The sequence below is a fragment of the Typopeltis vanoorti genome, chromosome 14, assembly GCF_054136105.1.
Source record: "Typopeltis vanoorti isolate ZY-2024b chromosome 14, IOZ_Tvanoo_1.0, whole genome shotgun sequence".
Taxonomy (NCBI): domain Eukaryota; kingdom Metazoa; phylum Arthropoda; class Arachnida; order Uropygi; family Thelyphonidae; genus Typopeltis; species Typopeltis vanoorti.
The window spans coordinates 19,996,612-20,024,046 of record NC_143562.1 but is presented as its reverse complement, the minus strand read 5'-3'; the positions used below and the strand labels follow the sequence as shown (position 1 = coordinate 20,024,046).

Genomic DNA, 27,435 nt, shown 5'->3' with positions numbered 1-27,435 from the left:
TTTCATTTAAAACTGAATTAGAGTCAATTATATGCTGTAGATTTTTAAAATTAGCAAATTTTCGAAAAAAAATTAAATAATCAATTTTGAATTCATAAACAAAGTTATGAATATTTTAAAGTTAGTATCGTATTAAAAAACCTAAAAACCCGCGATGCCCTTTAGTTGGAAAGACCCGGGTTCAAATCCCGTCTAGGACGTCAAGACTCGTTTTTAGGCCTTTTTAAGTGAAGACGATCGTGTTATCGGATATCGTACGGTGCGTCAGGTTTCCTTCCGGAAAATGTTTTTAATCTCAAAGCACGCAGTATACAGACATTGTAGACAATGTAGATAGGATTAGCCGCCCTATATCATCAGCAGTAATCAGATTTCTAAAATCTATATAATTAATAAAAATAGAAAACTGTCTTAATTCACCCACTGTACTATAGTATGTTGCACATTTACTAAAGAAGAAAAACTTATGTGTGAAAGTTACACACACGCACACACACACACACACACACAAATACAGCAGATAGATTTCTTTGCCTTTATTTATTATCTTTAGTCGCTGGCACAGTTTATTAATTATAGGTCTGCTTTAATTATAAAATTCATACGAACAAATATATCAAAAATAAAATATACAACTTTTCTAATTGTAGCTAATTTAAATAGAAAATCGCTGTAAGAAAGATAAAAGGTTTAAAATCGTTCTTTCGACAAATAAAAAACTAAATGATAGAGGTCGCTTCTGTTATCGGACAATTCTCTTCACAGGAAGGACAAAGTTTAAGGCTTTATGATTATTTCTTTATACTTTTTTTTTATTTAACTAAGGAATTATGAATAGACTGTGACTTCTGCTATCTGCTTATGTATACACTCCATCGGGGTTTAATGGCATTGTGTGACGTAATCACTGCGCTATCATGCGATGCAAAGCAATTAGCTTTCCTACTTTTTAACTATGATTTTTTTCTGTAAAGTTTTCGTAACTCTGACTAATGAAATTGCTATTAAATCACTTTATTGGCAATTTCATTCCATAGACCGAAATTCCTTAAGTTAATCATGTGTCGCTGTCATAAGGGTACATATCAGGAAATTGATTATGATGAAATATTATTTATTTTAGTGAAACTAATTGAATGATGCACAATATATTATGCATCATTCTTTATGCGTTATATCCATAGCGACAGGCACAAACGTAAGACAAAAACGTGTTCAGTATATTACTTAATTACTTATTCTATCACTCTTTCACTTATCGATGTCCTGGTGAAATTGCCTTTCGAATCATCGTTTGGTGGATTATTATTATTAGTTAGTGCTAAAATTGTACTTCGATATATTTTCTTTTAATGAATGTTGGCACACCCTGTTCTGCTGCCACGTCATCAGTAAACCTACACTGCGAAGCTTTTTTTTTTTTTTTAAGATTTCGATGTTGAGCTAGAATCATAAGTATCATGGTTGATGTCAGCGAAGGCAGACAGAGCAGCTGTATAACTTGGCTCTTGCACAAACAGGAAGTGTCAACTTCAAAGTCTTACTGTGAGTGAGCACGTTTGAATCTCCCACGGCAAACGAATCAAAGTTGTCATTAAGACATACGCAAATGACTGAGTTTCTCTTGTGTTTCTTCCATTCGCATTAAATGGTGCGAAGTAATTAAAACTACTTTTTTTTTCGCTTATAGATTCTACATATTTTAAGTGAGTGTGGCCTTAAGGGAAACGTTTAACACTCTACACACAAACTTGACAGTAAATAAATAAACTCTCTCATCTCATTATTGAATTTTCAAGGTAATTTCAAGTATGAACATCAATTGCCATTGACGTAGTGTTCCAAATATATTGATTGGTAGGACATCTGATTAAAAAATGTAACAAATTCCAAATATTCCAATATTTTGTTTTTGGTACGTGGTAAAAATTGTCTGGATTGAAATTGCAAAACGGTAAAGTAACAAAGGAAACTTTTAGCTTAATCTAGAAATACGAAACAAAAGTACAAGGGCTGATAAAAATATCGGGACAGAATTTTTTGAGAAAAAAAAAATTACTAGCTGCATCAAAGTGACAAGTATGTAGATATTTAACGATAACTTCTTACCCCACCCATGAAAAAGTGGTTTTTCAAATTCAAAAGTGGAGTGACGTCTGTTCCTGAACGTTGAAGATGTCCACGATGATCAAAACGGTGGGAAGGATCAAACTAAACCAACATTTCTATTCCGATGTTCTTTTCACCGTTAGATGCTAGAATATATGCGGTAAAAACGATGCAAAAGGCGAGCTGATGGTTGTTTTCTTCACCATCAGTACGTACGTACGTACACAAACAGGACCGAGCTCCATGCCACGCCGTCCTGTTTTGTACAGGAATTCTTATTCAAACCAATGGTGCACCCAGAAGGGGGGGGGGGGGGCTGGCCTCCAAAGAAAAAAGGAAAAAACACTAGAAAATTTTCCAAAAATCTTTTCCTAATGAATAAAAGTCATTTTTTTTTAAAATTTATGTTGTGTCGTGTCTTCTATTTCTATACTACTTATGAATTAGCGATCATTTCAGATGCTCAGTCATAGGTCGTATGCGATGCGTAGTGTGTATTCTTTAATCGTCTACTCAATTCGCCCCCCCCCCCCCCTCCAGATTATATCCTGAGTGCGCTACTGATTCAAACACAGCAACTCCTCGTTTCCCCTACTACTTCTTTTCTAGGCCGAAAATCACCCTGATAAGGATAGGCTTTCAGAAAGAAATTCCTAATTTCGTGACCAGAAATCTGAATAACAATTAAATAAAAATAAATAAATAAGCTGACGCCTTTTATTCCCTTATAGGGAATAGGCGAGGCTTTAACAATTAACTTATTCTTAAATCTTTAAATGAGTTAATAACAATTTATTATTACTACTAATAATAATTGACGAGCAGAGATAAGCAAGTTATTGTTCCTCTGTATCGAGCCTTGATAAAAGACTCCATCTCGACTACTGTACCCAGATCTGGTCACCTAGGTTTCTTCTTGATGGGGAGGAGGTGGAGAGGATCCAGAGGCGAGTGACCAAGATGATAGCAGGTCTATGGAATGAACCTTATGAAAACAGGTTGAAGATTTGTGGGTTGCAGAAATTGGTTGATAGGCGGAAAAGGGGACATATAATTGAGACATTCAAATTGCTGAAGGGTTTCTATAGGATTAATTCAGAAGATATGTTTGAGAACAGGACTGGTGGTGGGATGACTAGGGGACATCCATGGAAGCTGGGCAAGAGTGTGATTAGTAAGGGTGTTAGAGCTGGTTTTTTTTTATATTTATTTTATTTATTTATTTATTTATTATTTACTTTTAGAGTGGTAAATGAGTGGAATAAGCTGCCAGAGTCTGTTGTGGGTGCTATGACAGTGAATGAGGTCAAGTCAAAGTATGATAGATACTGTGTGAATGTCGAATTGTTGTGATGGACATGATGTTTAGGGCCTCCCTCGATAAGTCTAAGGACTCCTTGGAGTCGCCCGTAATAATAATAATAATAATCATAATAATAATAATAAATCTTTAAATGAGTTAATAACAATTAACTCATTTAAATGTCAAAAACATTCTTGTAGCGAAGGTCACGGAATGCAAAAGAAGGAGAAGAAATCGTCTTATTTATATGTAAAAACCTAAAAATAAGTGCCTCCGTGGTTTTTCAACTGGAGGTAAGTTACTATTTTTGTAGTATCTGTAAAACTCGGGATTTTCATCCACACAGACAAATTGGCCAGAGAATATACGCAGTTAACAGATAAAAGCACTACTGGTTCGGCTGGCACAGTCACATGATAGTGAATATTGTGTAATATCCACTACTATGTAACTGTGTGCCTTGATCGTTGATATTGTGTAATGCCTTAGTGGGTTTAGGGTAGATGATGGGGTATGTATTAATATAGAGCCCAAATGAGTCTTCAGCAGTGACGGCTTGTACATAAGTACTGCGACACTGCAGCACCCCCAAGGAAAATACGAAAAAATTAAATTTTGTTTGTTTATAAATAATAACAATGCTTACATTATATAAATGCAATACATGTTAAAGGTTACAGCCTATGTTTCGACACTGATTGAATAGTTAATAATTGGAATAGTTTGATTAACGCTTTAGATTACGAATCAAATGCACTGCGATCTAACGCAGTGTCGAAATTATCACGTTCGGTCAGTTGCGGCTAGATTCGCCAATATTCGTTTGCACTTGTCACTGCACGTAACACGTGAATCCGACACTGCTCAACGAGCAGTGTCGGATTCACAGATAAATTGTATGCTTCCGCTCGTTATTTCTGTGAGATACGAAATTTTTATTATTTGCGTGTGTTCGTAGTGAGGGTGAAATATTTTTATTGAAAAATTTTGCCAAGGCAAAAATAGAAGAATGGGTTTTATTTTCAAATAATATTTTTAATAAAGCAAATTTTTAATATGTAAATTTACTTATTAATAAATTTGTTACCGATTAGGAAAAAATGAATTATTTTTCTTATTTTGTATATGCAGCACTCCACTTAAAATTTTCACCGGTCGCCACTGGTGCTCAGACTCAAAGGTCATGTGATAATAATAATACATATTATCTGCTGAACCCATGGGCATCTGCAGAAAATTTTCCAGGGAGGGGGGGAAGCTTGGAGATTAATAATTGCATCAACAAATTTTTATTTAATTTTTTGGTTTTGTTTTTCACAAGTAGATCCGGGGGGTTCCCCGTTTGTCCCCCCCTCTGCGGACGCCCATGGCTGAACCAATTATTACAAAGAATGAATAATAATTTTTAGGCCTTTCTTTCGCTTCTTCCTGAGTTAAAAATCCTAGTTTCCGGGAGTAACAATCAATCATAGAACTCACACTATCATAAAGACAATACAAGTGCTAAAATTTTGGATCACGAGATGACAGCATTTTTCAGCTGCTCTCTCTCTCCTTTAAAACTGACTCATTGATAGCTTGTGCTCCTCCTCAATGAAGGCTTGGACGATGGAGACTGTCTGTTGCTTGTTTTTAAAAAACTAATTAGGGCAAAAGAGCTCTGCCCTTTGCACAATAAATGACACTAGAGGATTTATTTGCATCTAGTTTTAATGGATTATTTATTATAGGCATTATCTAGTTACTTGAGTAACGTCATGATTCAAATGATGCTAGATTGGTTGAAGAGAGAATCATAGATTTGATTCTAGAGAAATTTTTGTAGGCCCTTTCCCCCGACGATTCCAGAAATAGCAATCTTTGGCCCAGTTAAATATGTTTTCTGCTAGTACAAAACTCGATTTTTTTTTTTCAAATAATTCAGCAATTCCAGGAACTTCAAGGGAATTTAAGTTCCTGGAATTAGGCCATTCTGGAACAAGATGAGTTACTGACGCTAGGTTTAAAGCATCTTTGGAAACTAATCTATAATTCGTTCCACATAGTGGTCTTACGAGGAGGGGGGGGGGGCTGAAAAGTTGTGATAAACTCCTCAATTCCTTCATGGTGATTATCACATATTTCAGCACACCCTCTTATATTCAAAGTCTCAGGCAGTGATTTTCAAAGTTTTTAAAGAGACGGTCCCCTTTTTTGTAAAAAAAAATTTTAAAAAAATCTTGCTTCTCCCCCTACAATTTTTATAGAGCAGTATTGACCTATATTTTTCTTAGCATGTATTTCATTTTAGTAAAACTAAGAGATTTTAACAGTTTTGATAATACACAATTATACTTCAAATCAAACTGAAAGTAAAACAGAACCCAGATATTTATCTTAAAAATTACAGCTTTTAAATTTCTAACTTAGTATATTAATGGCAAGTGTTTTAATGCTCTACTATATTCACATAAGTGGACTGAATATGGAGAACATGTGGGAGTTGCGCTCGAAAACAAACAATAATATTGACCATTTATTTATGAGCACAAATAGAGCTCTCCATACAAAAGGTCTCATGTCCTCCCCTAAGGAATACCAAAAATACGTTAAAAACATCTTCCGCAGTCTGTTTCCTATAAAATTTATAAAGGAAATTTCAATGAAGAATGAAGCGCAATCCAGATTGAAGATTGGTTTTGCATTTATACTAAAATTTGTTTATAAAGAATGAATATTTTAAATATAAACAAAACGTTCTCCACTGGATTAATGAAGAAAATAATATTAAAAAAAACGGGGAAGCAGGTTTTTTTTACGCTCGTAAACTCAGGTTTTTTATCGCGTAAACTCAAGAAAATCGACCGTAGAACTCACACTATCTCAGACATTAATATATGCATTAGAGTTAGGATCCACGAGATGGCACCAGTTGTCTACTTCTCCTCACCAGATGCTGTTTATAATTATTGATAGTCTATCTCTGATTGACTACCGGCACAGAGTGAATTGCTGCCATCGATAATCTTGTGTGCATCAAATTAAACCCATGCTGTGACAACTGGTGTATCATTTGTGTGTAAACCAGACATACTACTACTACTTTTTTCTCCCTTTTTTTCCTACAATAATCCAAAGAAAAATAAAGTAATAAAGAAATTTGTGTGTGTGTTTGTAGGTCTGTGTTTATCAATAGTTGGTACTGATGTGGTATAAGTTTTGTAGGACATATAGATTATCCACAAATGAAAAATTGCAAATATGAAAATTTGTGAAACACATGTTAAATGTTGCCAGCCTGGTTGGCAGAATGGTTAGTGTATCTTCTCCGTACCAACCAACATGTCGCTGTAGGCATGGATGTTTGCTCGGAGCCGTAAGTGGCTGAAAAATGTCCATGTTCCGAGAAGGGTTATGTAAAAAATATATAAAATGAATAAATAATCGACAAAAATGTACAACCTTTCGTGGGTTGGAGTCACATAAGAAATAAAAAAAAAAACTAAGTATTTCTTCAATGGGATAACGTCTGTATACATATGCTTGCGTCTATAAAAAACGGGTGCAAAAAAAGGGAAGGGAGAGGAAAAACAGCAAGGGCCGACTGCATGTGATACGAGTGCAATCGAACAGGGCTTTGCGCCTTGGTAGAGAACATAAATATGAAAACTTCGTGAATTTTTTTCTTATTAGTTATTTTTTAATGAAGCAAACTCAGGTAATTTTAAATTGGGAGATTTGCGCTTTGGGGGTTATGGTTGTGGGATTCCGAGTGACGCAACAGTAAGGATATAATAAGACCCGCGCAGGCTAGCGTCGGCGTTACCAATTGCTAGGCGTTTCTGAGGTAACCATTGCTTTGTATACGTATAATTGTGAAAAATTATTTATGATCTTACATTGCTCAAGAACGTTTGTCGTCACTTGCAATTATATCGCTTGAAAACGAAATAGTTAAAAATTTGAATTTTAAAGATGTAAAATAACCGACATTGCCGAAAAATGAGTAAGACTAAGTAAAACAGTTTAATTTAACTCTTGGCAAGTTGTAACATGTAAAAGATTTAATGAATATACGCCGTCCCGCCTACTCCCTATACGGGAACAAATAGGCGTTAGCTGATTTTGATTACTTTTGTATCTATTAATTCTTTTTATTTTTCTATCCAAAAAATGTTATGAACATATACACACTGAGAAGAAAATACGAGGTTTTTAGATACCCGCCTTCATAAATTTTTTCTTGGAAGAAATTTAGAATCTTGCACAGGGCCCCACAAAATATGGAGTCAGTCCTGAGAACAGCTAACTAATAATAAAAATAAAAATAAATAAATAATAACATGAAAAAAATTATGTGGTTGCAGTTGTCTGCTTTACATGTTTAAACTTGAAAGATTTGTTAGATGGACCTTGACAATATTTTATTAGGCCATGAGTTTTCCAGGAGAAAAATCGTGAGCAAGGGAGAGAATGGTTCAGTATCATAGGTTGCTTGATTGATCTCATCCATCTCTTTAGGATGGGTAGATTCCCCTAATGAGAGGCTCACGATGAATTTAATGCAACCAGTTCGTCACTCTGTGCTGCATCTCCTAAGGACAATATTCATGACTGTGATCCGTGTGTGTGTGTGTTCACAGGGCCAGTTTGACTGTTCTGGGGGACGAAAAACCTGAGTTTCCAGGTGAAAAAAAAAATCCCTACCTCCATATGAGACTGGCTAACTCACCTTTCATCAAAAGAAACCAGAGACCAAAGGTTCCTCGCATCACTGACAGGAATCGAACCCAGGTCTTTCCAACCAAAGGGCTTCATCTATACCAACTGAGCGATGGAGGCACCATAGGTTGCTTGAGGAATAGAAATTATGCTAGTCATGTACAGTTAACATCATGGCAGCAAAAGTCATGTTGTCAGTATGCTTTGCCATTAATTGGAGGGGGATTCTGTTCATTAGCCAGCTTTTGTGTTTTGTTGGGAAGTTGTGTTTCAGAGAAAGGGAGAACTTATCCTGCCACTGCATGACTAACTTGTCTTTAGTTGAAAAAAACCCTTATTAAGGTTTCTTACATTCTGAAAAAAAAAAAAAAAAAACTTCAATTCAAATTGTTTCCAGTGAAAAGGTGTTTATTTATTCATCCAGCTATAGGTAGAGCAATAGTCAATAGAAATTATGTTGATGTTGTTGTGTAGGATGATTTGAATTGTCAGTAAGGGCAAAGAAGAATGGATGCCAGATTGTGGCAAAGTGTTAGGTTACGCATTTTGGAGTGAAAAGATTACCAGCTATGTATCATATTGATGGGACTGTACTCCAGGAAGTTGATGAAGACAAGAATTTGAAGCTATTGGCAGATAGGGAGTTGAAATTTAGAGGACATATTTCAAAAGTGGCTAAACAGTTCATAGGACTACCTGGTTATTGAAGAACACCCCGACATGCAGAGATAAGAAGGTTATTATTCCTCTTTATAAGACTCTGATAAGGCCTCTTCTTGATTATTGTGCACAGATCTGTTTGCCTAGGTTTCTTAGAGATATGGATGATGTGGAGCAGATTCAGAGGCGAGTTACTAAGATGATAGGGTTGCAGGACTGTGTGATGCTTGATATGAGGAGAGAATGAAGATTTGTGGGTTACAGAAGCTGGTTGATTGGCAGATATGGGAGGGATATGATAGAGATATAAGTTGCTTGAGAGGGGGGGGGGTTATAGTATTGTTGTGGATGAAATATTTCCGTACATCAATAATATGAGGAAAACTAGAGGTCATCCATGGAAATTGGGTAAAAGTGTGGTTAGTAAGGGAGTGAGAACTAGATATTTTTGCTTGGAGAGTGAATAGATTGCCAGAGTCATTTGTGACTCTGGCAATCTATTCACTCTCCTTTGTTCTCATCTATTCAGTCATTTGCCAGAGCTTTGTTGCTGAATGATTTCAAGGCAAAATACGACAGATATTGTACAGGTAATGATAATTGTTGATTAATTTTTATGAAGTGGACCTCCCACGATGAGTCTATGGACTCCATGGAGGTGCCTTCACGCCCTAATAATAATATATTCTCTCTCTTTCCCTCTTATCAATTAAATAAGAGTGATTGAAGAATTCCCATCACTCTTCACTGAAACTGGGAACAGTTAAAACCATTACTCATCGAGCAATTTTCATCAGCAGTGTCAAACCATAGAAGACTGGCTGAAGTACAGATAAACTTCCTATAAAATACTGCCTACAGAAGCATTGCATATTTCATCCTAAACCTGTCTGAAATAACAGTTACCATCTCACATCAATGCCATTTCAGAAACCTATTATTATTAAGAGAGACCTCCAGGGAGTCATGGACTCATGAAGGGAGGCTATAATATCCTCACCAGCTGTCATACTTGTTCTTCAATTCATTCACACTACTTGAACACACCACATCCAATGGCATCCTTTTTGACAGCATTCATTCTCAACTTCTAAGAATGCCCTCTCATCCTTTCCCCACCTTTCATAAAATGAAAAATTCCATCTACTGAAATCCTGTATGATCCTTTCAGAAGTTTGTTAGTCTCAATCATATCACTCCTCTTTCTCCTGTTTGGTAGTGTCTGCAGTCTAAAAATTCTCAGTCTCTCATTCATTATAATCAGTATTCCACATTCCAATATCATTTTTAACACACACACACACACACACACACACACACACACACACACACACACACACACACACACACACACACACACACACACACTCCACTGTATCAGAATCACCATGGAAACAAGTAGACTAGACTTGCACACAATAGTCCAAGTGAGGCCTTATCAAGGCCTTGTAAAGAGACAAAATAACTTTCTCATCTTTACATGTTAGTTGTAGTTGCAATCTTTGATATGTGGCCTATGAACTTCAACTTTCTGTCTACTAAAACTCCAAGATCCCTAGCCTGATTAGTTTCTTCTGGCATAATCCCACCAATATGATACAACATTGGATATTTCATCACACCAAAGTGCATGGCTTTACATTTACTAACATTGAACTGACACCCATTTTCCCCTGTCCATAATTCCAGTCTATTCAAATCATTCTGAAAGTACTGCATATCAGCAGCACTCCTGATTACCCTACCTATCTTTGTATCATCAATAAATAGCTGTATGTTGTATGTCAAATCCTTTCCAATGTCATTAATGTACACACTGAATAACAATGGACCAAGGGCTGATCCTTGTGGTACAACACTGGTTACCTTAAAACTCTGAGACTCGCGTACCCCATAACCAGTTTTTGATATCTGTCAGTCAGCCATCCTCTTATCCATGCCAATAATTTATAATCTAGTCCCATATCAATAGTCTTTTATAAAATGCAATTCAAAGTCCATCTGCAAGCCAATTTACCTATGTAATCTTTTCCTGATGTACCCTAAACGTTTTGGGAAGAAACTAGTCTGAAGAAAAGAAAGATTATATTTGATTCTTTAGAAAAGTGAATCAGGAAGGTTTTCCATATGTTGTTCACACCCTTCGCATAGGCCTTAATGGCAGAAAAAAAAATGTTGTGGAGAGGTGCCATTTCTGTTTTGTCATACAATATGGCTCTTTCCAGTATCTTAATCTGAATATAAATGACAATGTATCCATCTCTAAATTTTTGGAAAGAGTTTTTCTTAATGCTTTCAGATAACTTTAATCCTAGGTACAGTTAATGAAAATCTCTTAATGATACTCTTCTTTTATAATTTTTTTTCACTACCTCTGGCCAGAGTCTCTATAAATTGGCTAAATTAATAATTTACCTAAATACTGTATATTCTATGGCACCTGTGTAGCCCAGTAGAAATAGTTTTGCTTTCATAGTGCCAGGTTGCTCAAAGAAAGACTGTTATTGGTTCAATTTTAGTTGCTGACTAAAAGAACTTTTTTTAGGCTTTTTTTTTCAACCAGTACTGAAGTTAGTTGATATTTGGGACATACAAGTAGTGTTCTTCCTCCTGTAAAGTTGTATTTTAATCCTGTAGCTAAAACAAGTCAACCATAGAACTCATGGTATTTCTGATATAATATATACTTGTTTGGATTTGGTACCACTAGATGGCAGCATTTAATTGCCGTAATCTCTCCCTTGAAAGGCCTTCATTCATTTTGACTACTTGAACTCACTCTCAGTGATTGCAGAAGAGTGTGGAGACTGGTTGCTAATCGATTTTCAAAACATTTAGAGCTAAAGGAGTTCTGCCTGCTACCTTTGGGGGAAAACTATGCTAGGGGACTTTTTTTTAATTTTCTATTATGTAAAAAAGTTTTCTAACATCTTTTATTGTGACATGATGATTGTCACACCTTTTCAAAATAAGAATTATATTCTAATGCTTATTTTACGTCATGGAAGCTTAGCCAAAATCGCTATTAAAAACTAAACTATTTTATCACTACATATGGTTAAAATTTCATGTTTTAATTCTTATGATCAGAAATAACCTGCATGTTATACAAGAAACAGGGATATAGCTTCTAACTTGTTGAAATTACTGCTATTGAACCAGTTACTATGTCAAAATTTTGTGACCATTTCTTAAATTGAATTCTGGATTAGTAGTAGTTTTTTTAAGGTATCACCTGCCATTTTCAGACATGGAGGACTGAGTGGAAGACTTCTCTGAGGAATATTTCCTAATATCTGCTCTGTGGTGCTTTATAGACTATGGGATGAAGAAGAATCTGGATACCCAGCTCTGGAGACCAGACATAGAACTGTTTCAAGCTACTTTGGCTTTCAACATACAAAATCATGGTCTTATCACAAGTGATGGAAACCATCTACCACTTAAAGACATTCATCGATATACATACCTAAAATGGGAGTTGAAGTTACAGCCTGTTGGCTGGAGGACCGTACACTAATCACTTGACTAAGTAGACCAGTAGTTTGCTAGTTATGTCTCAATTAATCTGCAAATGCTATACATTTTTTTCATCATTTATATATGCAGTTTTATATGCTGTTCATTGTAATCATTTTAGTTTGCTTTTGTTATGTATATTGTATATATTCAATGTTTGTTTGTTTAGAAAGTACTGATAACTTTGGGTGCACAGAAAAGCATTAATATTATCGAATAAATTATTGCAGAAATCAAGTGGAGTTTTGAGAAAAGAATGAAGCCATTGGTTGTAGTGCTGTGCCTTCTAGCTGTAAGCTTAGCCAAGGTAACCTTCGTAAAGGAAAGTGTAACATTTATTTTTTATGTTGTTCCCAACCATGATATGTTATTTGCATAGTACATTGTGTACCATTGGCAGACTAGGGATGCATATTTATATATTTTTCCTTTATTTTTTTATAGTCCAGAAACCAGAATAAATATGGAGGTCCACAGAGTTCTGGAATAATATTAATATTAATATAGTTCATGTATATCACTAATTTCAAATACTTGATAGCATTGGAAATGTCTTCACTCTGTGAGAGATCATGCAGATGTATAACATGATGTGAAGCGAGGAACTTCATTCATTGATTCAGCTACAATTTAAAACTTGTAAACATTATCTGCTATACTCATCATTTTAGATGTCTATAAAAAATTAATGGGAATGGATACTATTGCAGCAATCATTTCATAAAGGAAACGTCCATTTCTTATTATGCTTGCTTTTGTTATCGTTACAGGACTTCTCTGAGTTCAAAAGATTCGTTGTTGAAGTTCCTCCCTATATGACGGTGCACATCAAACTGTTCTGCAAACTAGTTTTTAATGGAACTTGTGACAGTAAAAGATGTTGTGAGACAACTTCCTCAAGCAGTATGTGAAAGAAGCAACTCAAGATCAAAGAGTGTTAGAATTGATCATAGCATTAGAAGGGGTCTTGGTTAAGAATATGACTTTTTTTTACCACTATTTGGTGACAGTGGTAATGCCGTATTGTCCTGGGATGTGGCTAACTAGATGGATGTTCAAATTAGGACAAGTTACATGCTAAACTACAAAGATGGAAATTATGATTAACTCAGGAGAATACTATCTTTGGTCCCATGGTATCAGTACTGAGTGGGAAAGACACCAGCAATGCTTGGAAAGTTTTGAAAAGGTGCTTAAATGAGAGAGTATCTGAATGTGTCCCTAGCATTTGAAGAAAACAAATAGGATCAGAGGTTTACTAAAGGGAGAGGTCATGCTTAAATTGGAGAATATGAGATCGAAATACAAATATGACCTGGATAAGTTGATGGTTGATGGACAGATATCAAAAAAAGTGGCATGTGATTGGTGTGAATATGCCAGATTTAAAGTGACAGGTTATATACCCCACGGATCAGTCCTTGGACAATTGTTGTTCAATCTATACATTAATGATATTGAGAAGGGCTTGAGAAATATGTTCAATTGTTTGCTGCTGCTGCTGATGATGATGATGCAAAAATAGGCAAGGCAATCAGAGATGTTATTGGTATACAGCATTTAAATAGGTTAGAAGCAGTACCGTCGACAGGGTGTAGCATAGAGGCAGCCTGCCTCGCAGCACGGCTTAATGAGGGCGCTCGTTCAGCCATATTGTGGTAGGTGCTGTCTCTGTGCTAACAATTCCTGTTAGTGTAGCAAGTGTGGAAAGAAGTTTTTCCAAGCTTATACTGATCAAAAATTATTTGCGAACTGCAATGACCCAAGGAAGATTGGTTGGTTTAACAACTATATCGATAGAGGCAGACATAGCTTATAATTTAAATTTAGAAGAGTTTATAAACAGTTTTATTGTGCAATATCTCCGTAGAGCAAACATTTAATTAATAATATTATGTAATCATTTTGCATTAATGTTTCTCTTGTAATAAAAACAAAATAGCAATTGGAGATTTTCTTATATTTTTTTCTTATAATTCATCAGGGGTGATATTTAATTGTTTGCCTCAGGGCATGATCTAATCTGGCGACGACCCTGGCTGGAAGTGTGGGCAAATGATGGCTACCAATTCACTGTTAGTAAGTGTAAAGTTATGTACTTTGGTGTGATGAGATTTCCAATGGCATATATTGGCAGGATTATGTTACAAGAAACTGATGATGCTGGGAATCTTGGAGATATGGTGGGTAAGCATTTGAAGGTTAAAGGTCACATAGCAAAAATTTCAAATACAACTCAGAGGATAATTGCCATGTTGAAACAAACATTGACATATAAGGATAAGAAAGTTATATTGCCTCCTTAAAGGCCTAAATATTATGCACCTGGAGTGCCATGTGCAGATTTGGTCTCTTGGGTTTGAAGGAGATAAAGAAGCTGTGGAAAGGGTGCAAAGTGTTACAAAGATGATATCAGAATTATGGGATGTAGATTATGAGGATAGATTGAGAGTATTGGACTGCAGACACTGGTACACAGAAGAAAAAAGGGATGAAAAGATAAAGGTCTATAAACTTCTGAATAGGTATTATAGGATATTGTCTGATGAAATTTTTCATTATATGGAAGGGGAAGAGAGAATATGGGGAACATCTATAGAAGTTAAGTTTGTGCATGGTTATGAAAGGGATAAGAGCTAGATTTTTCTTTCATAGAGTGAGTTGAACAGTTTGTCTGTTGAAATGGAGTATATCTAGTGTGAATGAGTTTAGGAGATGGTATGTCAGCTGGTGTGGGCGATGTATGGCTTCCCTCGATGAGTCAGTAACACAGTGGGGGTCTCATAATAATAATAATATTTAATAATGTAGATATTTCAACCTGAATCTAGCAGATTGGCATCAGTGCACAAGCAGTTCACAAGGTAAAGCAAATAACTGTTTACTGATTTTGCTCCACACTGTCAGGTATACTCAACTGCCACTTTCCAAACAAAACATCTTCTCATTCGTTTGCTCCTTCTTATACCTGTATTGACTAACACTGGTGGAATCCTTATGATATGAAAATTAGTTGTCATATATTTGAATCTTAATTAAAGATCAGAATTTAAAGTGGAATACATAAATGTACCCATGCCTTTAACAATTGTTTCAGCAATGTGCTCAGTGGAACTAGTTGGACAAAAAACTTGAAACAGTAATCCCATCAAGGAAATGAAATATAGAAGTCTCATTGGCCTTTAGGACATGCAATTTACAGACAAATAGTACTGGTGGTGATAAGCAGTAGATAGCATTAGTGTAGATATTGGAGAAAGAGAGTGGTATAGTAGGTGCCTCTCTCTCGATGAGTATTTGGACTCCTTGGAGGTGTCACGAAATAAATAATCATCTTCAATTTACTGATATGTACCCTCAAGGGGTGTACAGGATATGATAGTACTGCATGAAAAACTTACCATTAATAACTTCCTATCTACAATTTAACTTCAAATCAGTCTGTTACCTGTCAAGACTATTTCTATCTTCTAAAGCACTTTTTTGTGTACCAATCCACCTATATCTTGGTCTTCCTCTGAATCTTTTATTTGTCAACCTGGCAAAGAACACTTGTTTTGCTAATCTTTCCTCTCCCATTCTGTTTAAGTGACCATACCACCTGAGATTAGCTCTGCTAACCCATTACTGGATGCTAACAATATTAAGTTCTTTCCTGATATCCTCGTTTTTAATATGACATTGTCACTGATGCCATCTGTTCACCCCTCTAATCTTTCTTAGGACTCTCATATCTGTGGTCTCTAGTCTTTGGTCAAGTGTTTTATTTCTCACCCAGCTCTCAGATCCAAAAGTTAAAATTGGCTTGAACACTGTCTTGTATACAGCTAACTTAGTGTTTTGACTAATTTCTCTCTTATTCCATATAAATTTATTCATTTGACATCCTACCATACCATACCAGCTTTATTGATTCTGTTGTCTATTTCCATATTTAATTTACCATTTTCACTAAAAATCGTGCCTAAGTAGCTGAAATGTTTTACTTGTTCTATAGGTTCTCCATTCACAATGCAGTTGATATTTTCAATGCTTCTGCCTATTTTCATTGTCTTTGTCTTGTTATTGCTAACCTCCATATCAAATCTATTACAAGAGTTATTCAATTTAGTCAGGGAATCTTGCAGACTTGTAGCAGATTTATTTAGAAGTATAACATCTCCAATTTTGATATCAGGTTTAATACCACTTTCCTTCATAATGTGATCTATATAGATAATAAATAACAAAGGGGATAATGTACATCCTTGTCTGGTGTCAGACAAGGATGTACATTATCCCTTGTATTATCCATTATCCATTTGTTCCAATTTTAACTGCTGACTTACAACTCAAAGAAAGACTAAGTATTGCTTGATATAATGTTCCATTGACATACAACTGTAGCACTTTGAACTGCTTCTCTCTTGGCACCCTGTCATATGCCTTTTCCAGATCTACAAAAACTTAAATACAGATCTTTGTTATATTGCCATGATTTCTCAACTATTTGTCGAAACGTGAAAATTTGATCCTGACAGCCTCTATTTGGCCTGAATCCAGATTGTTCTTCACCAAGCTTCCTTTCTACAATCATTCTCAACCATTTCTCAAGTATACTTGAATAAATCTTACCAGGAACACTTAGTACGGAAATATCTCTGTAATTCTTACATTCAGTTTTATTTCCCTTTTTATATAGGGATACCATGAGATCTCTACTCCAATCATCTGGAATTCGTCTCTCTGTCCAGGCTTTCTGAACTATGCAGTATAGCCACTGTAAGACTTTTATACTTCCATACTTGAGCATTTCTGGTCGAATATCTCCCGCTGCCTTTCCATATTTCAGGCTTTGGATGGCTTTTTCTACTTCAAGTATGTATTCCTAATTGCATGCCTGTCGAGTGTTTTTTTTACTGCTGTGCTGTCATCACTGCTTGCTTCAATTTTTCAAAGTAATTACTCCATACATCAAGGATATCTTTTCCACCAGTTTTCATGTTACCTTTATCATCTCTAATTCTTTTTACAGCCCTCTTTCCTCCATTTCTGAGCTTCTTCAACAGCCTAAAGAATATTTTGCCACCTTCTTGATATTTATTCTGTATGTTCTTATCAAAGTCTTCCCTTGACTTTTGCTTAGCTAGTTTTACACAGTGTTTAGCTTTCTTACATTTGTCTCTGTATTCTCTAAGAGCACAAGCTGACTTATTTGCCATTGACTTTTGATATGCTCTGTTCTTTTCCTTCACTGCCTCTTTAACTTCCAGTGTCCACCATGGAGTTCTGATTTTTCTATCCTTGCAGACAACCTCACCACATGCCTCTCTGGCTGAATCAGTCCTTTCCATGACTCAAAATTTGGTTCCTGTTCTCAAACGCTTTCATTTTTCTTGAATAATGTTTGTGTATTTTAGTCTACAGTTCACATCTGAGAGCTGCTCAACTTTTATTTGCTTTAAAACTTTCTTACATGTTCTTCTTTTTAGTATGAAATTCAATTTTATCCTTCTCAAGACTAAATGGCGATCACTTCCAATTTAAAATCCTCTGTACACTCTAGTGTCCTGCACCAGTGGGAAAACATCACATTCAAATGTTGTATGTGATGTTTTCCCACTGTGAGTCTAATTTAGTCAATGAGACTTTTCTTATTCCTTGCCTCTTCTCTCCATGTAAATTTGTGTACATTTTTATGTTGGAGCATTGTGTTAGTAATAACCAGTCCATGTCCTGAGCAGAAATCCAACAGGTATTTGCCATTATTATTAGCTTTGTTCTTTTCTCCAAATTTTCCCAAAATATTTTTATATCTGACAATCATTTCTTACTCTGCTATTTAGATCCCCAACAAGGACCAACTTTTCCTTTTTCATTGTGTCAGTTGCTTTCTCTAAAGCCTCAAAAAATTCCTCCATTTCTACCTTAGTAGAACCTTCTGTGGGACTATAGGCACAAATAAGTCTCATTATCCAGTTCCCCATTCTGATGTTTGCCCACATCACTCTACTTGAGACTGCCTGCCATTCAAGAAGATTAGCCTTGTATTTTGTGTTGAATACTATGGCTGCTCCTTATTTTCGTTTATTGTCATTGCCTGAATATAACATTTTGTATTTATTGCCCAGAAAAATCTCACCAGATTTTGTCTTTTTTGTTTCAGTCACCCCTATTATGTTAATCTGGTACTTATCCGATTCCTCAGCTAGTTTTATTTCTTTGCTTTGGGCTTCTTATGTTGATAGTACCGATCTTGAACTCTGGTGACGAGTTGGGTTTTATTTTTGGATTTGTTCCAGTAGCTGACTTTTCGCTGTTCACCCTGGTTCCCTGGCAAAAACTATAGCTATTATAAAAACAAGGCCCCCCCCTTGTTTTAATGGGAGCCTTGTTTTACTGAGCGAATCCCCAGCTGACATGAAATTCTATCATGTCGTACGATCATTTTTTATTTTGGTTTGAGCCAATAAGAGTACAATTTGGTCGGCTAAATTCCAAATTGCCAGCCCATCCTCGTTTATTCAGTATCCAGGTAGATACCTAACAGGGTGCACCATGAGAAGATGAGGATTGGACATTAGGTCAGAAGCCCTGATGGACTCTCCGCATTCCTTTACAGACAATGTGGAGGTCTTCTCTCAGTTATACAGCTTTGACCCTTAAGCATCCCGAAATAAATAATAATAATAATAATAATAGAATAATAAATAGTAATAAATAAATAAATAAATAATAACAATGGATAATCCTGCTTAGTAATCCTTTAATGCAACTAACATGAGGATGAAGGTGGTTATGTGAATGCTGTTTCATAGAAATTAGCCTTGAAGAATGTAAGAAATACATATGCTATCATCATTATATCTTCTGTCACATTAGATAAAATGAATAAAAACTACAGTATTATATTATTATTATTATCATCATGATCATTCTCTGAAGGTATCCAAGAAATGGTCAGCTAGACTAGACTGACCATAATTATTTAGTGGATGTTGGCAAATCTTCCAGTTTGACTATAATATACATATGGACAGGAAGGTATAGCAAATAAGAGGTCAGGTGTGAGGGAAGCCTGGTTGGAACAGAGGTTGGTGGCTCTGTTGACAGGGGTTTTAATAATACCATATTATTGGGAGCGGGAGAGTGATGTTGAGAAAATTTATATTTGTATCTACCTGTGGTTGCACTAGATACCTCCAAGGCTTTTGACTGGGTCTGGTGCAAGAGTTTTTTAAGTAAGCTCCTATCATTCAGTCTGTCCTGTGACTTCTGCAACTGGGTTGTCAGTTTTCTCACTGGATGCACATTATGCATGATGGTGGATGGGTACCTATCTTCTAACTAAGCAAGTAATGCTGGGATCCCACAAGGTTCTGTCCTCTCACCCACCCTCTTTCTTCTATACATCAATGTCCTGCTCAGTTAACCAGCAGTCCAATACACAGTTTCACTGATGACAACACACTACATTCCTCCTTCTCACTTGACAAACCTTGCACAAAAACCTTGACAAGGTTATCTGCATCCCATCAAACCATTCTTTGATGGGGTACAGATAACCTTGTCAGTTTCAATGCCTGCAAAACACAGTTCTGTCTTATTTCCCACAAAATAGGGACTTCAAATTTCATGGACATTTTAATAAAATTGTCCATGAAAGTAAGGATGTTTTGATTCCATTGTACAAGACTTTGATCAGGTCGCACATGAATTACTGTGCACAGATTTGGTCACTTGGTTTTCAAAAGGACGATGAGATGATGGACAGGTTCAGAGGCAATTGACTAAGTTGGTCTCTGGTCTCAGGAATATGGAATATGAAGACAGAGATTCAGAGAATGCAAATTACATAGCTTAGTGGATAGAAGGATAAGGGAGGCATGATCAAGACGTATACATTGATAAGGGGTAATTACCAGATTAACATGGATGAAATTTTTCATGCAATATCTGGAGATTGGGGTTGAACGAGAGGCCATACCTGCAAGCTGTATAACATGGGTGTGAGCAAGGGATTGAGGAGTAGATTTTTTTGCATGGAGAGTGGTGGATGATTGGAATGCATTGCTTGAGACTATGGTGAGTGAAGGAGCAGTGAATGCATTTATGTTGAGGTATGATGTGCAAGCAGGACCTCCCATGATGAGTCTCTTGATTCCTTGGAGGTTTGTTGATAATAATAAATAATAATAATCTAATCTGAATAAATATGATTGTGTTAAATTTCCCTACCCAAGATTTGGGAAACATTGATTTTTAGGCCTCCTTCTTCCTATTTGTTGTTTTTGTGTTTTAATATTGTATCCCTGAAGATATCTCTGTGACAAATGAAATATTGGAATGATTAAACCCATATTTAATTATTTCTCTGTGCAATATTCATTCTATTAAATCTAATTATGAGTGTAAACCAGTACCTAAGCCTTAATACTCATTTGTCAGCGAATCAGTTAATTCACTTAACTACCCTACTGAACAAATATATCAACAACTTTGCACTTTGTATACCCATGTTTTATACATTGTACCTGTTAAGTTTGATACAACAATTTTATATCAAAACAAAGAACTATAATTTGGAATTGTCACACAGATTCAAAATAATCTCTTCCAACTCCACACAACATTTACATCTGTCATACAAGTGCTGAAAGACATGGGGAAAGTCCTGAACAGAACCTTGCTTCAGTGTCTGGATCACACCACGATGGATGTCCTCAAGAATATGGAATATGAGGACAAATTCAGAGAATGCAAATTACATAGCTTAGTGGATAGAAGGATAAGGGAGACATGATCAAGACATATAAGTTGATAAAGGGAAGCACTTCAGTGTCGCTGAAGTGCTTCCTTTTTCAAGGCATACTTCATCTTTGGTAAGAGGGAAAAGTCTATGGGAGTCAAATCTGGCGAATAGGGATTGGGGAGATTCACAGGAAGTTCACAATGCATGGGCACATTATTGTGCAAAGTGGAACAGTTCTTTCCTGACATGTTTCATGTGGGTACAGATGTTGCATCACTCATAATACTGATCATTCACTGTAGTGTCCTCAGTAACAAATTCATGGTGAATAATTCCAGCAGCATCAAAAAAAAAAAAAAAAAAAAAAAGACCATTGTCTTGACATGTGTTTTTTCAACCTGACTTTATTCTCCCAGAGAAATGTTCCACGCCATTCCATGCTCTGGCGTGGAAACACCAGAAACTGAAAACACCAACTTTCATCACCAGTGAAAATTCTTTGCAAAACATCATGATCTTGATCAATTGCATGGCCATTTCCTTACTGACATCAAGCTGTACACTGAGTAGCCTAGTGGTTATTCACATGTCATGGGCAACGATTTCCCTAGCTTTCTCCACATTTTCATTTGTCCCTACAGAAACTGGGCATTCACAGTATGGTTCATCCTCCAGGGACTCCCCTCCCCCTTTAAATATTGAAAACCAGTGAAACACCTGTGCACAGCTCAGACAGTTATTGCCATAAACTTTTTTTAGGTCTTGGTACACTTCTGTAGCAGTTTATACTAATTTACAGTAAAATTTTATCACAGCTCTTTGCTCCATAATGCAACTTCTGACACACCCCACTCACACATGGTTGCCATAGGAAAGCTGCTGAATCACCCAACTCGAAAGTTGCACCTGTGCTTACAACACACTTTAGCAGTCAAAACTGGCCACCATGAGCATGGATGTTTGTGATTGTCTGTGGAAATGTTAGTGGTGGTGGTCGGCAGTAGATGGCATTGGCATAGTTAGTGGATTGAGTGGTGGAGAGTTGTACAGCAGGTGCCCTCCCTCGGTGAGTCTCTGGACTCCCTGGAGGTGTCAAATAATAATAATTATTATTATTATTATAAACACATTTGTTACGTTATTCAAAGGGCTGTCCTGTAAAACATCAATCTCATTACTTAGCAGGCACACTCTGTATGCCAACACTATTGTGCACTTCACATTAATGTTTTGGCTGATATCTGTATACATTGTGGCCATCAGGGTGGTTAGTGAGAGGCATACTAGGTATTGTAGGAATAATAGTTAGTGTGCTTCCATGACGAATCTTGGAACTCATGGGGATGCTTGCCAATGATAATAATAATTGATTCAAATATTCTCTGCAGAAATGAGCATATAAAATTTATTCAAGTGTTGTGGCATAACAGCATTGTCTAAATTATACAGTTTACTTAATGATTTACCTATGATATAAACCAGTATAACTGAGATTTCTTGTTTTTACTTTTTTTTTCTTCTATTTTTTTTAATAGGAAGAAACAGCAGAGGCTATTGATATAATTGCTGAAGATGAGAAGAATACAGAAGAAGAGAATGAAATAGAAGGCGGCTATGCCAATGGTAAAGTTTATTATTATTTGTATTTTTAGTACTGCTATACAAATATAATATTATATATTTGGAATTATGGAAATGCGGTAGTCCAGCATTATGATTAATTCTAGTATGATACATGTATAGTATGTGAATATCATTATTCCAAAAAAAATGACTTATTTTGGGAATATATTTATAATGATTTTTTTTCAAGCTAAATGAACAATTTTAAGTTTAATCCTTTATCCAAGTGTGAGCAAACAAAGTTTGCACCTGAAAATATCTTCAGGACTGGAGTAAGGTAGTACCCCCAGTCCTGAAGACACTGGGCAACTCGTAGCAAAGGTAGACCAAGATAACATCATTCCTATCGCAGTATCTCCCATAATGCAAAACACATCTCCTTGCAGATATGTATAATGTTATGCATTAAGGGAAGGGCCACTACCCAGACTAGTTTCGACCTTTATTGATTCTCTCTTCAGTGGGAGCCAGGCCAAGAAGTGGAGATACCAGTCCTTATAAGGACTGGCTTAAAGGGGTGAAGCAAGAATGCTTTTCATCTTCCCCGTTATCTGTAGAGGACAGTGTAGGGATAAGGTGTTATTGAGCTATTAAAGCTCTGATCATGGCAGGAGGGTAACAGCAATAGCCGAGCCTCAGTTAGAACTTCATTGGCTATTGGCTACAGCATTGCCATCCATTACCCTCCAAGGGTATTATTAATCACCGCATCTCATGGTCGATTAACTCCTCCTAGCCATGTGGAAATAGCAGGCAGAAGCAATGGCGAGGTCATCTTTACCTATTGCCACCTTTTCATTAAATTACTCTGGATTTAGAGAAAGATATTGAAAGTTTATTTTTCACTTGGTTAGACTATAATAAATTTAGTTTAATCCTTTATCCAAGGTGTTATACTACCTTACCCCAGTCCTGAAGATATTTTCAGGTGCAAACTTTGTTTGCTCACACTAGGATAAAGGATTAAACTAAATTTATTATAGTCTAACCAAGTGAAAAATAAACTTTCAACATCTTTCTCTAAATCCAGAGCAATTTAATAAAAAGGTGGCACACCTTTTGGCAACTCCTGTAGGTAAAGATGACCTCGCCATTGCTTCTGCCTGGTATCTCCACTTCTGGGCCTGGCTCCCACTGAAGAGACCTCAATAAAGGTCGAAACTAGTCTGGGTAGTGTCCCTTCCCTTAATGCATAACATTATACATATCTGCAAGGAGATGTGTTTTGCATTATGGGAGATACTGAGATAGGAATGATGTTAGCTTGGTCTACCTTTGCTACGAGTTTCCCGGTGTTGTACTGCCTTACCCCAGTCCTGAAGATATTTTCAGTCGCAAACTTTGTTTGCTCACACTTGGATAAAGGATTAAACTAAATTTATTATAGTCTAACCAAGTGAAAAATAAACTTTGAATAATTTTGAGAATAGCTGGATTGTCATCTCTGTGCTGAGATACAACAGCATCTTAGAAAAACATTGCAGAAATATTTTCCTGATAGAACGAGACAGCTTTCAAGAAAGTAAACTAATTACTGCATATTATTTTATTACTGCATAATTGGTTCATATGTAAATGTGATTATGACATGGTCTAAATAGGCTATTTAAGTTAAGATAGATCATACACTGTCTAATATTTGTCATAAATGTTAGACAGTGTATGATAATGGAAATCCCCTTAGCTCGTTGTTGTTCTGTATTCCTTGTCACATGAAAATGGCAAAAAAATATTGAGTAATTTTTTTTTGCCAATAATATTGAGTAATAGGATAAAATATTACCAATGTATATGGGTGGCAGAAGGCAAGCATCAAACTATTAAATAAGCTTACATTGCTTCAGATGTCTAAATCTCTCACAGCAATCTGATTATATCCAAGCCATAGAAAGAGAAATAACTTCCTTGCTCCCTATTCATCAGTTTTTTGACATCCAAAATATGCTCTGTGCTATTTTACCAACTTTTGCTATATGTCCTTTGAATTTCATGCCTTGGTTCACTATCATGTAATGCTCAGTGTGTAATCTTTTCAGTCCGATGTGCATAACTTTACTTATATTGAATTAGCACCCACTACATTGTGAGCATCCTTTGCTCACACTGTAAGTCAGTTTATATAATTCTGCAGAATCTCTACATCACTTTTATTCCCAATTGCATTCCCAATTTAGCATCATAGCAAACAACTGGATATTCCTCCATCAAATCATCCCCAGTATGATTAATATACAATTTAAGCAGCAATTCATGTACAGAACTCTGTGGCACACTACCAGTCACCTGCTGCTGTCTTCTTAATTCTTCTTTGCAGATTCTGTCTGTCTGTCTGTCAGTCATTCAATCCTCCTATCCTTATCAATAGCTCATATTCATTCCCATTTGTACCAATTTAAGCAATGGATTTCTTTATGGAATCCTGTCTGTCAATTTAAGCAATGGATTTCTTTATGGAATCCTGTCAAATACTTATTTTGTGAAATGAATAAATTACTAAGACCTAATGTTGACATTAACAAACACCTTCAATACATTAATTACTACTCCTGAGATACTGATCAGTCTATAATTTACTTTTGCTGTCTTTGAGTTCCCCTTTATATTGTTCTCTCTGTCCTCTTTACACTGCTTGCTACCCTGTCAGTGCTGAAGCTTAAATTAAACAGCCTTGTCAAAAGCACTGCAATTCTTTTACATTTTTTCATAATACACAAATTATTATTAGATGGACCACAGGATTAAGTATGCTGATATCCCATATAATTCCATGCCCATTTTACATTGAGGCCTCTGTTCTCGTATCAGCTTTAATTCCATCACTTATGCACTATCTTCACCTTGATGATACACCCTCACAAAGTGATTACTCAGTAATTCAGCTGTCTTCTACTTCTGTCATCTTCTTAATATCTGACTCATTAAAGTTAACCTACCATAATCATACCAGTTATATATTTTTTTTTGTATTTTTTTAATTTGTATTTTTTACATAGTCCAGAAACCCTGTTCTAGAAACAAACAGAACTTTTCAAGCCACTTTAGAACTCCAATAAGCAGGGTGATGGTCTCACACTAGGCAATGGAATTCATCTCCCATCTAAAGACAATCACAAACATCCATGTCCACAGTGGCATTCAAACTCTCAGCCTGTTGGTTGGAGAGTGGATGTGTGCTAACCAACCAGGCCAACTAAATATATTATAAATTTCATATATTATGACAAGGTGCAAGAGAATGGATGTTGCCTAATTGTTTAAGTCTTAGTTCTGACACAGTCCCAAGAGAGAGGAAATAGGTTCATTACATAAGAGGTTTCAAGACAAAGGCAACAAATTATAGGCTGATCAGTATCTTAGCGGCATTGGTGTAAAAGTATTAGAAAAATTGGTTAAAGGCAGAATTCAGGAATGATTGTAGAGGAATAATATGATACTATATGACAGTCAACATGAATTTTGGTCGGTAGGCCTTACCCTAGGTGATTAACTCATTTGTCACAATAAAGTGAAAGCAGAATTGGAAGGAAATGGTTACACCATGATCCTGCTGGACTTTGCAAAGGCATTTGAGGAACTCTGTTACCTAAATTGTAGCAAATGGAGATAGACATCAGAGAATAGTATAGGAGTAGAATCCAAGAGAAGGCAAGCTGCAAATGATGTGTCACAGGGCTCTGTACTTGGACCACTGTTATTAATAACATAGGAAATGAATGTCCAGTTGTTTGCTGATGATGCAAAACTGGAGATGGCAATAGTTAATAATAGTGATGTATAGATCCTGCAAGATGATTTAAATAGACCAAGCATGGGTGAACTGTAATGTGGAAGAGTGTAAAGTTGTGCAGTTTGAGTTGAAAAGATTACAAGCTCTGTATTACATTGATGAAACTGGACTGCAAGAAACTTCAGAAGTTCAGAGGGTATGTTGCAAAAGTGGGCAAAATAACTCAAAAGATCACTTGGATCTTGAAGATCTCATTGATAAGTAGAGACAAGGATGTTATTATTCTTCTGTATAATGCTTTGATACAGCCACAACTGGAGTACTTCCAGTTCTGTGCACAGATGCAGAAATGTGAGAGCATCCAGAGGCAAGTGACGAAAATGGTGACTAGTATGGAATGCACCTATCTTCCTGTGAAGATCTCATTAAGGTTTGTAAGTAACCAAGTTGATGATAGAAACATATAAGTTACTAAAGGCATGTTCCAATACCTGACAGGACGGGAAAGAACAAGAGGGTACCCCTTTTGCTTAGAAAATGAGGCATAAAGACTAGATTTTTGCTTAGAGTGCTGAATGAATGAATGGAATGGATTGTCAGAGGCAGCCATGACTTCTTTGCTGATGAATGAGTTTAATGAGAGATATGATAAGTATTATATGAATAATGGTTACTGCAGGCTTCTTGCAAAGAGTCTTTGAATCAGACTCAAAGGTGGTTCCTGCATAATTATTTTGTTATTATTGTTGTCTCAGACATCTCCATGGAGTTAAAAACTCATTGTAGGAGGCCTGCACTAACCATTTTTCACACAATACCTGTCATTCTTCTCTTTGAACTCATTAACTGATGAAGCACTCATAGCCACTTCTGCCACCAATTCCAACCATTCACTACCCTCTCAGCAAAGGATCTAGTCTTCACACCCTTGCTAATCACATTCTTACACAATTTACAGGTGTGATCCTTCACTGCCTGCTATATATTCAAAAAATGCCTTTTGTGTCAGTCCTATAAAACCCCTTTAATAACTTATAGTATGTATCTATCATATCCTCTCTT

The 27,435-nt window shown here is 36.0% G+C and overlaps 1 protein-coding gene across 2 annotated transcripts in view; it reads left to right on the top strand.

Moving 5' to 3' along the window:
• LOC150099280 (SPARC-like) overlaps positions 1 to 27,435 on the top strand; it is a 91,986-nt gene that overhangs the window by 15,111 nt on the left and 49,440 nt on the right. The window contains exons 2-3 of one of the 2 annotated variants that reach the window (XM_090403937.1): positions 12,523 to 12,599; positions 22,559 to 22,646. In XM_090403937.1, the coding sequence (XP_090260063.1) occupies positions 12,523 to 12,599; positions 22,559 to 22,646 (165 nt within the window). Of the gene's footprint in view, positions 1 to 12,522; positions 12,619 to 22,558; positions 22,647 to 27,435 lie in introns of both variants that reach the window. The other variant, XM_090403936.1, reaches the window with a different exon arrangement.